The sequence below is a fragment of the Manacus candei genome, unplaced genomic scaffold (assembly GCF_025592945.1).
Source record: "Manacus candei isolate 608988 ecotype Guabito, Panama unplaced genomic scaffold, ASM2559294v1 h1tg000050l, whole genome shotgun sequence".
Classification (NCBI taxonomy): Eukaryota; Metazoa; Chordata; class Aves; order Passeriformes; family Pipridae; genus Manacus; species Manacus candei.
This window is the reverse complement of record NW_026138098.1, coordinates 16798355-16813828: the sequence shown is the minus strand read 5'-3', so window position 1 is coordinate 16813828 and position 15474 is coordinate 16798355. Positions and strand designations below refer to the sequence as shown.

Here is a 15474-nt window from a genome sequence, read left to right as displayed (position 1 = left end):
AGATCACCTCCAAATCAGGACCAAGGTTTGCAATTTTCTGCTACTATATATGTTACAAAAGTGTCTTAAACTGAGGTCATTCATCAAGTCCCTAAGAACATAATGGTACAAGAGGTTTGCATGGGAAAAATATTTAAGATTTTAAACATTGCCAAGAAGACAAAGGCATAATCTAAATAGAATATATTTTGTATTTTAAAACTACAAAAAAATGGATATGAAAAATTCTTGATAGTTAAACTCATATGTAGCTTGTATCTAAGGTCATAAGTTAGAGGCTTATGTATTTAAAATGGTAGCTGGAAACACATCAAATGGGTAATAGAAACACTCCTTAAAAAGAAATCCCAAATCTCATAGATGCTATTAAGCACCTGCAGCTATTTTGAGCAACTTAACTAAATACTTAATTTTGATCTTGGGAGAACGTAATGAAAAAGTGACTGTTTTCCAGAAGCAAACAGAAAATTAAATTAGTCTATGTGGTGCTATAAGTGTTCATGACACTGAATTACATTGGTTTACTTTGTAGATGTTTATAAAGCCAGCCTATGTTGTTTGACTTTTGAGGGAAGACTAATAGGTGTAGTAAGCGGGGGTGGGCACAAACCCCCTTATGGTTAAGCCAAAATAGGGGTCATGCCTAGGGCATTTTATCTGCCCTGCTTACACACCCCTGGGGAATTGCATCTCAACAGTTGATTCTCTGTTAATCAATTCACATTAGTGCCTGCCTTTTAGTTTTCACTTTGCTGAATTCCAGGAAAGAAGTTCTTAAATCAAATGCATGCTCTCTCTCTGACCTAGCCAGAGCTGTTGCATTTCAAGAAGAAATCAGCAGATTTTGTTTGCTCTACCAGCTGATAAGAGACACCTTCGTAAGTAAAGATTCATAGCCAGCAGACTCAACACAGAACAAGATCCAGTGGTCTGTTTGCACAGGTCAGCAGTAATATGGGAAGAGAGGACATTTATGGAATTTTTTTTCCTCAGCCTATTTTCTCTAGCTACAAAGGCTCATGTAATACATTATTCTTCTGCTTTCCTTTACTCTCTTATTTATTGTGACTCAAAATGACGTGCTTGATAAGGAGACCTGTAGCTCTTGTCATCACTCCTTTTCAATAAGCATGTGTTTTTGCATTGCTCTTGCACTTACAGGCTAAAACTTAGAATAATTCACAAGCGAGAACCACAGGTGAAGAGGGGAGGCAGGGAAGAGTTATGAGCACAGAAATAGCAAGTACGTCATTCACAAAAGCAGATCTGACTTTACATCCAAACTCTTGATCCCCATTCATTAAGCTACTCTCTAGCAGACACACAGATCTTCATACAGAGGATCATCAAAAATAAACTTTATTATCAAACTTAAAATTCACACATTAAACATAAGATCTAGACACAAATAATACTGAAAACATTCTCAAACAATAACCATTTCAGGTAACTTGCATGAGTAGTTAGTTACCATTTTTTTGAATGCTTTTAGAATATTTCTTATTACATATGCCATCCTGAAATGTCTTAAAATGCTTAGCTGGCCAGCTTTCAATGAGATTTTTAAATAGGGGAAAACTTATTTCTATAGAAATAACATTATCTAATTATGAATCAGAGACCCATAATTGTAGTGCTTGGGGAAAAAAAAAATATCATAGCCTTTCAAAATATTTAGAAGACATAAATAACTATTGTACATTTACAAGTTTAAATATTTAAAGGTCTTTGTTACTATAAAAAGTTACTATGTACATATTAGATGCTATATAGAAATCCAGTCAGAGGCAAATGTTGAGCTCTCAGATTTGGCCACTGAAACCTATGAATTTGGTAGGCAGATTGTCCACAGGGTACACTATGGGGCCCGTTTTCATTGTAGGAGGTCCATTCAGCAGCTGCCAGTCACAGCTCCGAGCCAACTCCACTGTAAATATTTTTAGAAGGACTTTTGCAAACTCTTTGCCCACGCAGCTCCTCAAGCCCCCACCAAAAGGAATGAAACTGAACCGAGAGGAATCCTCTGGAGATGGAGACATGAAGCGATCCGGGTTAAATTCTTCCTTGTTGGTAAAGAGATCTGCCACATCGTGGGTATCACAGATACTGTAAATAACATTCCAACCTTTAGGGATCTGGTAACCCTATGAAAAGAAGAGAAAGAAGTCGTGAAGCACCTTGCTGTGTTAATATATGTGAAGTGACAGCATAGGACACACAGGTTCACCCCACCTCCCCCTCCTGGCTTCCTGCAGGCCACTCTAAGGCAGACAGGCTATGTGAAAGCACTAGTACTTTGCAGCTGCTCTGAGGAGTTGTGCCCAAGCCTTGCTTACATTTAGCTCAAGGGTCTTGAGTGCAATTCGAAATCCTCCAGGAACAGGCGGGCTCAGCCTGAGGGTCTCTTTGATGACACAGCCCGTGTACTTCAGCTGCTCCAAGACCTCCATGTCCAGCTGCTTCTCTTGGTTGGAACTGCACAGTAACCCCTAGAAAGGAAGATGCTGCCATGACATTCACGGAGCGGGCGGCCAGGACTCCTGGACTGCAAAGGAGCTGCCCCCCTCAGTGAGTTGTATTATCCTGCCACCCCTAAGAGTAGGGTACCACCTGGGTTAAAGGGAGCCCTGTCTGGGACACCTGTCCTGGAGGTACGTCCCGCTGCCCCCTCCTTGAAATGGCTCTGGGGAAGATACACACCTTCACCTGCAATTCTTTCCTCACTTTCTGCAGGACTTCGTGGTGGAGCCCTAGGAAGGCAATCAGTGATGTGGCAGCACTAGCAGTGGTTTCATGGCCCCCAAACAGCAGCTCTGTGGCAGACTCCTTCAGCTCCTTACACAAAGGAAAGAAGAGGGATAAACCAGACACTAAACACAGTATCTCTACCAAGCCCATTCTTCCACTGCAATGCTGAGCATTTCTTCCCAGAATGGAGCAGACACCCAAGGGCCAGGATGGAGGTGATCAGAGGTGCTTATGCTCCCCATCCAACAGCCTGCTTGCAACCTCTGCACCCCAGTGCTCAACACAAGCTGGTTTATTTTATGGGGAAAGGGAGCACCTCCTGCTCCTTCCTTTTTATCCAAAAGATAAGTGTGATGCTGACAAGGGGGCTGGGGGAAAGGGATGGATCTGGCCCTGGGGAACCTTACCTGCATGTTTAGCTGCTCCCCATTGCCCTGTGTGTATTCCATCAGCAGCTGCAGCGCATCCTTATAGCCGCCCTCGGGCTCCTTACGGGCCATCTTGGCACGGATGTTCTCCTCGATCTTGGCGTGGATGATGTTGCGTGCCCGCAAGCCCTGACCAAGCAGCAGGGAGAGCAATGTGGAACTTGGGCTGTACTGCCATCCCTCCCACCCGTTCCCCACTGCCCCGGCTGCAGGGGTACCTCTCTCCTCCTGGCCCACCTCGAGCCTTACCCGGTAGAGCCCACTGAACGGCACATCGATGGGGAGGGAGAACAGATTGCGGATCATCTCCTCGAAGGCCTCCACAAGCTGCTGCTCGCCGTCGGGGCTGGCCTGGCGGGGCTGGAAGCCCAGCAGGATCCTCATGGCAATACGAAACATGAGGCGCTTCACCTCGGGGTACACCAGCAGGCAGGGCCCGGCGGCGCCCAGCCATCGCGCCAGGCAGGCGCTCACCTCCTCCTGGATGACGGGCACGTAGTGCTGCAGGGCGTCCCGGGAGAAGGCTCGCATGATCACCTGCCCGAGAGGACGAGGAGGAACGGGACAGAGGCTCAGCCGCCGCGTCCGGGGCGACCGCGCCCGCTCCCCGCCCGCTGTCGGGCCGTACCTTTTTGCGGTGCTTGTGCTGCCCGTTGTGGAGGTTGGAGAGGCAGCCCGAGCCCAGGATGGTGCGCACCGAGGCGGGCCACTGCACAGAGACGAGCCGGTGCTCGCCCAGCAGGATGTGCCGCACGTTCTCGGCGCCCATCACCCGCACCGTGGGCCGCCCGAAGAGGTGAGTCTTGTAGATGAACCCGTATTTCCTGCGCTTCATCTGTAGGAATTTCCGCCTCTGGACAGGGGAGGAGAGGGGAGAATGATAAAATAAATTTTAAAAGGGAGGAGAGGAAGAGGCAGGGAGAGCAGCTCTTTCCCACCTGGGCACGGGAGCTTGGCAAAGTTGTTGCTCATCTCCCTCCCCTGCAGCCAGAGCAGCAGCCGGGGAGCCTCTCCGCTCCCCGCGGCATCGCCTCGCCTTACCTGCAGCACCAGCTGCAGCGTCTCCCCGAAGAAGGGGAGCCCCATGGTGCCCGGGGGCAGTGGGAGCGGGCAGCTGGGGTCGCGGCTGCTCACGCAGTACAAGTCCCAGAGCTTGACGGCGGCTAGAAACAGTAGCAGGGGCAGCAGGAAGGTGCACAGGGCGCTGGCGACCAGGACAGAGAAGCCCATGACTGGGGAGCGAGTCCCGCCTGGCCCCCTGGGAGCTCCGAGTGCGCGGGTCGGGCTCGCCGCGGGCCGCCTTTTATACCCTTCCCAGGTTGCTGCCCACCCTACCTTGGTCCGATAAATTAGTTCACCCAAAGTTCATCTTTAATTGCGGATTGCGGCCTGGCTCCTCCCCCCGAAATCTTTAACTATTTGCTTTGCGTAGTGCATCCTGCCCGCCGCAGATCGCTGCCAGGGAAGGAAAGGTACCGCCGGGAGCGGCGGCAGAGCCTTCGGGCTCGCTGCCCCTGCACCGCGCTCGGCGAGTAGGCTGCGGGACGCCGCTGATAACTGGCGGCGGCCACCTCCTCCTCCTGCTCCTCGGATTTATCGCCGATGCTCGTCACAGACCAGCAGCTGCGCCGAGAAATGCCCCGCGCCAGCACCCGGCGGCTCGGCTGCCCGCAGACACCTACCCAAGGCGCGCTGCCCGGCCGGCGCCGGTGCGCTCTGCGAGCTGCGGAGCTCCTTCGCTCGCTCGCCGCTGTCGCCGGCCGGGAACGGCGAGGTAGCGGCCGGAGCCGGACGGAGGGGTCCCCGGTGCTAGGGCAGCTGGGCGGCACCCCGGGCAGAGCCGCAGCAGTGCCGCCGCATCGGCGGAGGAGCCTCCGCTGTCCCCTGGTTCACCTCGAAAGGCCCGGCTTGTATTTCTGCCGGCCGCGGAGGAAGGAGCCGCCGGCAACAGTCCGTCTCTCGATGCAGGTTCAAGCGCGGGTCACCGAGGGAAAGGGAGGTGAGGGCGGAAAGGAAACACCAAACCCGCCGTGCCCAGCTTCTCTCCCCGGGATCCACTGCTCACCCTCGCCTGAGGCTGCCTGGCATCCCGTCGGGGCTGACGCGGTCGGAAAGAGGCGCTCAGCACCGGCGGGCACTCCGCCTGCAGGCGCGCCGCAGAGGGGCTCGCTCCCGGTGCCCGCAGGCAGGCACCGGGGGCTGCGCTCCGGGCGGCAGCGGCGGCCCCGAGCGGGAGGAGCGCGGCGGTACCGGGGCGCCCGGCGGGGCTGGGCAGGCTGTGCTGGCTGGGGCCGGGGCGGCCGCCGTGTCCCGGCGCAGAAGCCGCTGGGGAAGGGGCGCCCGTCGCGGAGCGCGGCTGCGGGGCCGCGGAGCTCTCCGCCGGGCACGGCTGCTGCCAATACACTACCGCGCTCGCTTTTTTTTTTTTTTTTTTTTTACAGTTTTTACCCCTTCCCTCTCTGTTACTTTTGCTTTATTGCTCCCAGACAAGCCCAATAAACGCTGGAAGTTTTGTGTGTGTGTCTGTGTATGGGAGAGGGAGATGTCACTTTTAATTATTATTTTTCTAGCAATGAACGCATCACACGGGATCCTCCCTCCTCCTACGATGCCTTGCGGGAGCGAGGCTGCCCGCCTCCGCACCCTGTTACCCAAGAGGGACACCCCCGGAGGGTAGTCCCCCGGCCCCGGAGGCAGCAGCCCCTCGGGGTACGCCGCGGTCCCGGGCGGCTCCGCGGAGCCCGTCCGAGAGCGGCGGCCGCGCCCTGACCCGGCGCTCTCTCCTTGCCGGGCGCTGACCTGCTTGTGACCTACAACACGGACCGTGACATCTGCGTGAACCCGGCCGGCAAGCGCGCCAAGTTCACTGTCTATCAAAATAACGAGATACGGTGGCCTGAGCACCGATAATTGCCACAGGAAGGCTTTATTATCTCCCCAGCTGTGTATTCCCCAGCCACCGGCTTGAAAAGAATCAAATGGTAAAGAGTGAAAGGGATAATTAAAAACATCTTGGAAGGGGGTCAAGAAATTAACAGCCTAATATGAACAAACTTTGATTACAAGTAACAATTATTACACTTCATTTGTAAATGCTCGTGTTTATCTGCAAACAAAATCAGTTTCAAGTCTTTTTTTTTTTTTAACTAGATTCATGTTACATTTTTCAGCGGGTGGCTACAGGGCTCGTTAGCGCTCGGGGTAATTTTTAAGTGCGCTGCTGGAGAAGCCCCGACCCTTCTGCACCAGGCTCAGCCCTGCCCGCAGCCCTGCCTGCGGTGGGACCCCGAATCGCCCGCGGTCTCAGTCAGCCAGCAGCTCCTGCTAATTAAAGTTAGTCATTGCCACTTGCACCCACCATCTACTGATTTCACCTCTGATAAGCAAAAGATTCACCTTTCAGGACAAGGTCAGGAGGGGCAGAGGCTCTGGTTCGCTACAGGGCCGGCCTGCCAACAGCACTTAACTCAGTCCTGCAGTTCAACCTCCAGATTTGACCTGTTACATTTGGGAGCCACATTTCTGCCCCAGGTAGCGGAGTGGTCGCTGCACAGCCCTCAGACAGCCAACGGCGGCACGCACCCTGCTGCAGTGCCCCAGCACAGTCAAGGGGGATTGGCCAGGGTGAGGTCATTTGTAGCCTGGCACTGAAGCAGGATGATGACAGTTTCAGGAGACTGAAAAGCTCTCAGGGCCTTTCCAAAGGGACACTGTGCCACATTTTGGCCCTCACAGGTCAAGCTGGTGCTTCACACAGAGCACACCACACCACCAGACACAGGATGCTCTGGAGGAACAAGGCAGATTATTTTCCCCACTGCATCCACACAGGATGCATGACAGTGGGGAGCAAAGGGGAAGCTGAAAGAAGCTTATAAACTTATTGTTGTGGATCAAGGACCTGGCTCTAGTTCTGTTATCAGTACACAAGCAACAGGACTCACTTCATTTTACATGGGAGAGAAACACTCTGTGGAGGTACTCAAAAACCATCTAGAATGGTGCTCTCAGAACCCATGCTTAGCCCCAGCTTCCACCCTGTGGATGTACCATGGAGCTGCTGTCCTGGCACTTTTGCTGGCAGAGCTAGGCTGACAGAGCTGGTAAGGTCAGTCTGGCTGGCCAGCCACCACAGAGCCTGTGTCACCTTGCAAATGTCCCCTCTGCAATGTGAACAGCATCACCAGGAACAAGGGACTTTCTACCACAAATCAGACATACTCAGAAATGTCCATTTTCTAAATGTTTGCTCCCCAAAGCCCCCTCCCATGCTTCAGTTCGATCCTGCGGTTAGGATTGGACTTGTAGCTGGGGAGCACATCCTGTGGGGACAGCAGAGTGGGGCTTCATGGCAGACCCCAAGCAGCAGCACAGTGCTCAACACAACATACACAGCTACTACTACTGGGTGACTGAGAGATATCCTCTTTGTGCCAGCTCTAATGGGAAGTGCAGGAATGAGATTAAATATTTACAATAAAAACCACTTTACACCCTATTATTCTAGCTAACGCTGATGCCATGAATTGAGCAGCTCTGGCTTGTGTTTTCCTGCAGAGCCCCCCATCTTTCTTCTTTTTACATCTAAAAAGCTACAGTGTTCAGGATGTTCATCCTGCCTCTCCTATAACACAGGAGAGGCAGGAGACAACCCAGGGATAGAAATGCTCTGGGAGCCTTAGCTGTAGGCCTGAGTTTTGCTCCACATCCCTGGTAGCTGGAGACCTTTATGGAGTGGAGGCTGGCTGAGGCCCCATGACATATGCTCCCTGCCAGCAACTTCGGTGGATTTTGCCCCCAGGCTGTGGCTGAGGTTCACCCTAGCGCTCAGGAGTGTGACTCTGCAGGACTCTCCCTACCAGCCTGTACACTAGGAGGGGAAAAACAGACCTTTAGGTTTTGCTCTGCAGTGATCCAGTGCCATACCCAGCCTGAGGCAGAGGAGACCTGCCCCAGTAGCTGTGGAGGGGCATCAGCTCCAGGGCTGAGGGGAGCAGCGTACCCCTAGCTCAGGCCCCACAGCCATGGCCAGGCTACAAGGGGTGGAAGTAGAGCTGCAGCCCATCATCAACGGGGTGCACGATGGGCACGGTCTGCATGGCGGGGTAGCCAGGGGTGGCCAGCTCCCAGCGGGCTGTGCTGACCAGCTCAATGGCCAGCAGCTTGAGGATGGCCTGTGCCAGCTCCTTCCCGATGCAGCTCCGTGCCCCACCACCGAAGGGGATGTAGTGGAACCGGCCTGCAGCCTCCATCCGGGTGGCACCAAAGCGGTCTGGGTCGAAGCTGCTGGGGGGGCTCTGGTAGACAGCAGCTGTCTCATGTGTGTCACGGATGCTGTACATGACACTCCAGCCTTTGGGGATCTGGTAGCCCTGGGAGGGGAGAGAAAAGGGGAGGAGAGGAGTGTTACATACCCATGCTAGTAGAGGGTGAGCAGAGGGTGCCTGAGGACAGCCCCAACATACTGCCCACCTGCTCTGTAGCTCCTTTTCTCCCCAGCCGAGCTGGGACCCACAGAGGTTGCTGGGTGCCACCTCCCCCTGAGCTACACTGCCAAGCACCACCACTGTGCTGTGCTTGCATGAAGTGCAAGCAGTTCCCTAACAGACTGCAAGGCACTTACATCGAGCTCAAAAGTCTGCAGTGCCGTCCTGTAGCCTCCGGAGACTGGGGGCAGCACCCGCAGCACCTCCTTAATCACACAGTCCAGGTAGCGCAGGCGGCTCAGCTTCTCCAGGCTGATGTCCGAGGAGCAGTGACAGCTCTGCCCTGATGGTGCCTGGAGCTGGGAGCCAGGGCAGAAGTTGCTCCGGGAGACGGTGGGCTCCAGCAGGGTACCGGGCTGGAGGGAACCTTCCTCCACTGAGGCCGGGGGCTGGCTCTGATCCTTCTGAACATCTTTGGCCGTGGAGGGGAAACGTGGTTTCTCTCTGTCCCTGCTCTGCATAGTCAGGGTGTCCGGGCAGGGTCCTGCAGGGTGGCATTCACACTGCTGATACAGTTCATGGGACATCAGCTCCTGCCTTATTTTTTCAATCACTGAGGGGTGCTTCAGTAGCAGGAGGATCAGAGAAGTGCTGGCACTAGCCGTGGTGAAAAAAGCAGCAAATATGAGCTCAATTGCTGACTCCTGGGAGAGGAATGAAGGTGACAAATTTGAATGTCATTTTAAACTGATTGTGATTTAGACTGTTCTCACCTTTTTCAGATTTTGTCCCTGTGCAAAGGGCCCTGGCCCCCACTCTGTTTTCCACAAAGCTGCACCCATCCTGGGTTGGCAGGAAGCAAACCATTTATGAACTGGACATCCACTTGCCCAGTGAAACACAGCTGAGTACACATCACCACCAGTACAGCTCTTCTGAGCTTTCCTCCTAAGATTTACTAATTTTAAAGCAGCATTTTAACATGCATTATAGCACACTGAGTGAAGTCCATTTCAAGCATTATGCCTTTTCTCTTCATCTGCCAATTCCCCTTTGCACCCACCTTTTACTCTTCTGCCCAGGCAGTGGATATGAGTGTGTTTATGCACAAATCCTAGATGTGCTGGCAGCTAAAATGGGTTGCGTTTGATGCATCTCTGGTTATAATTGACCACTTGCTTATCTGGGAGGGGACTGAAGCCAAGAGTTGAGAGCAGAAAGACCTCTCTGCTACAGCAGGTCAGCCTGGGAAGTACTATAGCTTGCAGGGAGCACACACCAGGCAAAGGACTTGCTCACCTTTCAAGCTTTACAGCCTGAAGCACAGCAGTATTTCTGATAGCTCCGCAGCAGATGTATCCATTACAAGTTAGGAAGTTAACCAGCTCAGATAGATGGACCACAGAACAGTCTAATCTGTAATAGGTGCCTTGTTCCAGTTCACGGATCCCCACGCAGCCTCCCAGTCTTTGCAGGACTGTCTGCAGGGTCTATATTGGCACAGCACATACCAGGATGCTGTGGGCTGTTTGCAGCACCCTCTGATGAACTTTTGGAAATGGTTTTCCAAAAGTTAAGGGCTGCCCAGAGCTGGGTCATGGCATATCATGTCTCTGACAGCAAACATAATGCTCAAACCTACAACACCATCTGAAGGTGCCAGTAGGAGCACAGGACTGGGAGCACCAAGGCCAGAGGCCAGAGACAAAAGCGAAGGGAGGAATACCAGGAGCTACCACCCTGGGAAGACTGGGACCTGGCTGGCACTACAGAGCACTAATTGCTTCAGTCCAGGGGCAAAGCAGAGCAAAATCCCCCAAGGATACAGAGCAGTTTCCTTTCACATGACTGTATGTCTGGACTTTAAATTGTTCAGACACAACAATTGTTCTGGAGAGGTGAAGCCACAAACACAGAGAAGGACACCTGAAGCCTGAACGTACTTGGACCCAAGTCTGATAAGGTCAAGGATCATGTCACAAGGATGACTCTTTGCTACCATCCCCAGTGCCATATATTGGCTGGACTAGATGCTTTTGTCAAAGTGCAGCTCTCAAGGGCATCTTTCAGCTGAAATAAAACCTCTGGAATAACAGATCCCTGTCGACCCCTATCACACCTCCTGCAGGCATGAGTAGGGATTTTTACATTCACAAGGTAGCAGATCCAGATGAAAAGAAAGCTCTCAGTTCCACCACTCGCAATTAAACCCCAAGACATTTCAATAGCATGCAAGGAATTTAGGGCAAGCTCTGCAACTTGAAATAACAGCCCTTATGACTCTCTGCATCAACCTCTGACAGTGCTGCTGCAGAAGCTGTGACACTGAGCCGCTGACTTTCCCTTCCTGCTTCTACAAGGCCAACATAACCAGTGCCTGGAAGGCAGCACCTTCCCAAGTTTCACCAGTATTGTCCCTGTGCTACAGCCCAACTCCCTGTCCTGGAGGGCAGGACAGGCAGCATTACAGTTCCACCCATCCAGCCAGTGACAGCACTATTATGTAGGATGGGGTCTTTTTAATCTTTTCAGGGTTTTAAGTACTTTAAAACAGTACTTTTGGCAAAGCAATATTTTTTTAATGACCTTTACATTTCAAGGGTCCTGGTAAGTTCATGCCAGCAGCGTATTTAGGAAAACTTCTGGAAAGACTGTCCTTCCAAATAATTTGAACACAAAGCAAATTAGTAACTAGTGTGTGCCAGTGTTTGGAGGCTCTCTCAAAGACAGATAAATCCACGTCTCTGAGACAGCTTTGGACTTTTTATCCGATTACACCATTTAATGGAATGAAAGCTCTCCTACTGTTATATTAGAGTGAATATTGCCATAATCACAAGCATAGGCAGTTTGGTTTGCAAGTAATTTTGTTAAATACAGACAAAATAGAAATCTTCTAACCATAATGCTACAGGACAGCATATCTTATTGTGTGTATATATATATATATATATACTTTTAATATATTATATATTATAGTATATATTATATACTATGATTTCAATCAGCTGGCCCCAGATCACCGCCATGTAACTCCATATTGCATTTAATATCCCCTTATTGCATTTGTGGTCAGAGCCAGGGACATGATGAGAGATCATGAAATTATTCTTGTGTAATATTAATGTGAAAACTAACAGAGAGTAATTAATCTTAATCAATCACATTTTGAACATTTCAATTATTTTAAAAATTACATTATAATAAAACCATATATTAGAATAAATAATATAATAAATAATTATAATAAAATTACTTTATAAACATATTTTGATTCTAATTATATCTACTAGTTGCTCAAAGTTTTTCAAATATTTAGATTTAGAGATTACCTTTTTACAAAATATTTATAAAATATTAATCTTTGGACAGTTTTCCTTAAATACTTAAGTAAGCTGTGAAACTACCTTTAAACTACATTCAAATACTTTTGAACTGTATTCAGCTGCTGTACCCATGCAAAACTGCTTCAAAACTTGTTATATAAATGTAGTGTCATCTGTCATTCACTGATACCAAGTGACCTGGAACTATGAATGATGCAGTAGTAATGAAAATTTTTTCCCAAGATCTTTGGGAAAATACTCTTCACATTCAGTTAGTGGTTTAGGCTCAGTAAGGACTACTGGGTTCATCCTTACCTTTAGCTCCTGCATGGTGAATTCCTTGCCGTGCTCCTTGGCACTGTTCATTATGAAATCCAGAGCATCACTGTGATCTTCTGGGTTGTTTCTCTGCAGTTTTTCCTGTATAGCCTTCTCCATAAACTCATGTAGCATGTCCCGTGCTTTTATTCCCTGTGAGAGGCAGACACAGTTCAGGAGAACCTTAGGAATTGAACCCCTCTCCTGAGAGACTGAGGGAGCCCATGCGTAGCAATCCTTAAAACCAGGATCTATAACAGCAAGAACAGTTTAATCTGTTGCCCAGCCCCAGAGCCTTGCAAGAGGCAGCAGTCTGGGGGGAACTGCTGCACATTCTGTTGCTTTGCTGTTGTGAATCAAATACAGTAAGTCACAAGAAATTCTCTGAGAGGAAAAGACAGCAATAAACACGTGGTTGAGGCATCTGCGCTGAGCAAACCCACAGTTGTGTCAGGTCCAAAAGAAGCTTGTCCAAAGGGACAAGAAGAGGTAACTTAATAAAACTGAGTCCAGACAGCAAGGTACATCTGAGAAAAGATCAAATGAGTGGCTTAACCAGGGTATAGTGGAAAAAGACACATTAATCACAGCCAGCTCATTTTCAGTTGTGTAACATTCATGTAAGATCTCAACAAGTCAAGTGATCAGCAATCTCTTTGCAAAGTGGGATGGAGTCACAGAGTGTGGCTCTCTATCAAGATGCTTCCTGCAAAAGCCAGAAGGATGAGATTTGGAATGAAAAATGGCCACGACCAGATGTTGGGAAAAACATACAAAGGCTTAGATTTGAGGTGGGAAGGACTGGACAAAGTAAACAGGGCAGGGAGCAAGGGGAAAGACAAGGGGACCTAAATGCAAGTGGAACATATTGGTCTGGGGCCAGACAGCCTGTGGGAGACCTGAGAGAGGGCAGAGAGGGGTAGGATGTGAGGGGTGAAAGCCCACACTGTGCCAAACTGCAAAGGGAAACTGGACAGGGAAAACCAGAGCTTTGAACTGGTGAAGAGCAGCAGGGAGGCTGGGGGTGAACTGGGACTGGCTGGGTAAGGGGATCCAATGGGGCAGAGCTCACAGTGGAAATAAGAGATGAGGGAAGACCTGGCTAAAGTGGGCAGGAGACTTCAGCTGTTGTAAGTACGGAGAACCTAAAGTCAGAGGAGGGAGTAATGTGAGAGGAGGGGTGGTACACAGGACCAATACCTAGAACAGGAGTGTAGAGAGGCAGGCAAAGAGGAGCAGAGCAGCAGGGAGGAAACTGCAAGTTGAAAGAGGCAGAGGAGGCTGTCTGCCACGTTCCTCTCCCTGGGCTGTCTCTGTGCTGCTGGGCTACAAGGGACCAAGGATCATAAGAGGTCCCAAGTCCTTGGCCTGCCTAAGTTGCACAGGGGGTGCTAAACTGAGCTGTGTGCTCATGCCCACAGACCCCTCTGCCATGGGCTGACAGGAGTCCAGGTAGGATGAGATGGGACGGGCCCAGACATGATGAACCAACCAGAGGCAACGTATGGGATGAGGGAGAAGAGAAGCCCTGCACGGTACAATGAACTGGAGCCAGGACCCAAAGGTGCTGGAAGTCAACCAGGAGCAGGTGGGAAGTGCAGAGAAAGGGAAATGGTTGAATTAGGTAAGACACCAAGCCCTCAGACCTGGAATAGGGTGCTGCAGATGTCCTGGCCCACTGGAAGTGCCCCTGGGCAGGCCTGGGGACAGGAGGTCTCTGCTGCCAGGGCCCAGGCCCTTGTCCCCAGGCAGAGGGAACGGGACATGCGGCAGTACCTTGCGCAACCCACTGAAGGGTATGTTGAGGGGCAGGGAGAAGAGGTTCTCCACCAGCTGTTCAAAAGTTTTGGCCAGATCCTTGAACTGCTTTTCCTCCAGGCGGAGCCCCAGCAGAATCCGAGCTGCAATGCGGAAAGTTAAGGTTTTAGCGGAGGAATAAACCGCGATGGAGCCCGGCTCCATGCACCAGCCCCGCAGCTCCCAGCTCACAACCTTCTGGATCCGTGGAAGGTAGCTCTCCAGGGCAGCACGGCTGAAGACTCTGGCCAGGATCTAGGAGGAAAAGGGGGGAACACAAGCAGGTAGTTAAAGCAGGGGGAGCACACATGCTACTGAGGCCCAAGCCTGGGCGGAGGTGCCGCCTGGGCTGTGTGCCCTGTTGCGGTGGCCGAGAGACTCACCTTGCGGCGTTGGCGGTGCAGGTCACCGGTGGAGCTGAGCAGGGTGTGGGAGCCCAGGATGATATGGGTGCTCTGGGGCCACTGCGTGCTGACCAGCGTGTGCTCGCCCAGAAGGATCTTGCGGATGTTCTCAGCGCCTGTCACCCGCACCACCGGCCGGCCCAGGAGGTGGGTCTTGAAGACGTTTCCGTATCTCTCCCGCCGTGAGCTATGGAAGCGGGAGCCCTGGGGACGAGCTGCGGGTCAGCCTGTGGATTCCACCAGTCCCTTCCCACCCCGCCCTCGTCCACCGGCGCCTTACCTGGAGCAGCCAGTGCAGAGTCTCCCCAAAAAACGGCCAGCCCATGGAGCCCTTGGGCAGGGGCAGGGCGCTGGCCCGGTCCCGGCTGAGGCTCCAGCGCAGCGCCCACAGGTGCCGGCACAGGGTGACCAGCAGAGCCAGGGCCAGCAGCGCCAGCGCCGACGCCTCGGGCCAGGAGAGCCCGGCCAGCATCCTCCTCCGGCGGCGGGGACGGGCGGGCGGCTGCGGGGGTGGCTGTCAGACCGGCTACCGGCGGCGGGCGCTGCACGGCGGGCCCTGCCGGCTGCTGCCCGCCCGGCCCCGCTCGCCTCCTGCTGCCGGTTCGCCCCTCGGCCACATTTATATAGATATTGGCCACTTACGCCCGATCCACCTTCGGAGATGACGTATCCGCTGCATATTTAAGCGGCGCGGCCAAGTGCGGTGATTGGCGCGGGAGAGCCGGGCACAGCGGCCGAGGGGCGCGGGGCCGCGGCGGGGCAGCCCCCCCGGGGATGGGGGCCCGACGGCCCCCCTCCCACCCCTCTCCCAGCCCCTCGTGGCCCCCCAGCCGGCGGCGGGACGGCTGCCCCGGGAGCGGGAGCCCCCGGCGCCCCCTCGGGCCAGCCCTCCCCGCCACCCGGCGAAGGTAGCGAGTCCCGTCCCGGGCTCCCCCGACCGAGGAGCGCCCCAGTCCCGCCTCTCCCGGCTGCCCGGACTGCAGCGGCAGTCGGGGCGATCCTGCAGTGCCCCCGACCCGCACCTCGC

The 15474-nt window shown here is 52.5% G+C and overlaps 2 protein-coding genes across 4 annotated transcripts; both read right to left on the bottom strand.

The window, feature by feature from the left end:
* Window positions 1-1343: 1343 nt before the first annotated feature.
* LOC127476970 (cytochrome P450 26A1) lies at window positions 1344-5686 on the bottom strand. 3 transcript variants are annotated; one of them, XM_051800585.1, is made up of 7 exons: window positions 5625-5686; window positions 3805-4029; window positions 3426-3713; window positions 3156-3305; window positions 2701-2835; window positions 2337-2489; window positions 1344-2144 (listed from the first exon to the last, which is right to left on the bottom strand). In XM_051800585.1, the coding sequence occupies exons 2-7, from the start codon at window positions 4009-4011 to the stop codon at window positions 1803-1805; spliced, it is 1275 nt and encodes a 424-aa protein (XP_051656545.1). In that variant the 5' UTR covers window positions 4012-4029; window positions 5625-5686; the 3' UTR covers window positions 1344-1802. The 3 variants fall into 3 exon arrangements, with proteins under 3 accessions (XP_051656545.1, XP_051656543.1, XP_051656544.1); XM_051800583.1 differs by lacking the exon at window positions 5625-5686 and adding an exon at window positions 4218-4420; XM_051800584.1 differs by lacking the exon at window positions 5625-5686 and adding an exon at window positions 4218-4420 and having other exon boundaries at window positions 2701-2832.
* Window positions 5687-8199: 2513 nt separating this feature from the next.
* Window positions 8200-15071, bottom strand: LOC127476983 (cytochrome P450 26C1). The gene is made up of 6 exons (XM_051800604.1): window positions 14728-15071; window positions 14427-14651; window positions 14023-14298; window positions 12244-12399; window positions 8800-9306; window positions 8200-8548 (listed from the first exon to the last, which is right to left on the bottom strand). The coding sequence occupies exons 1-6, from the start codon at window positions 14917-14919 to the stop codon at window positions 8210-8212; spliced, it is 1695 nt and encodes a 564-aa protein (XP_051656564.1). The 5' UTR covers window positions 14920-15071; the 3' UTR covers window positions 8200-8209.
* Between the last annotated feature and the right edge of the window lie 403 nt (window positions 15072-15474).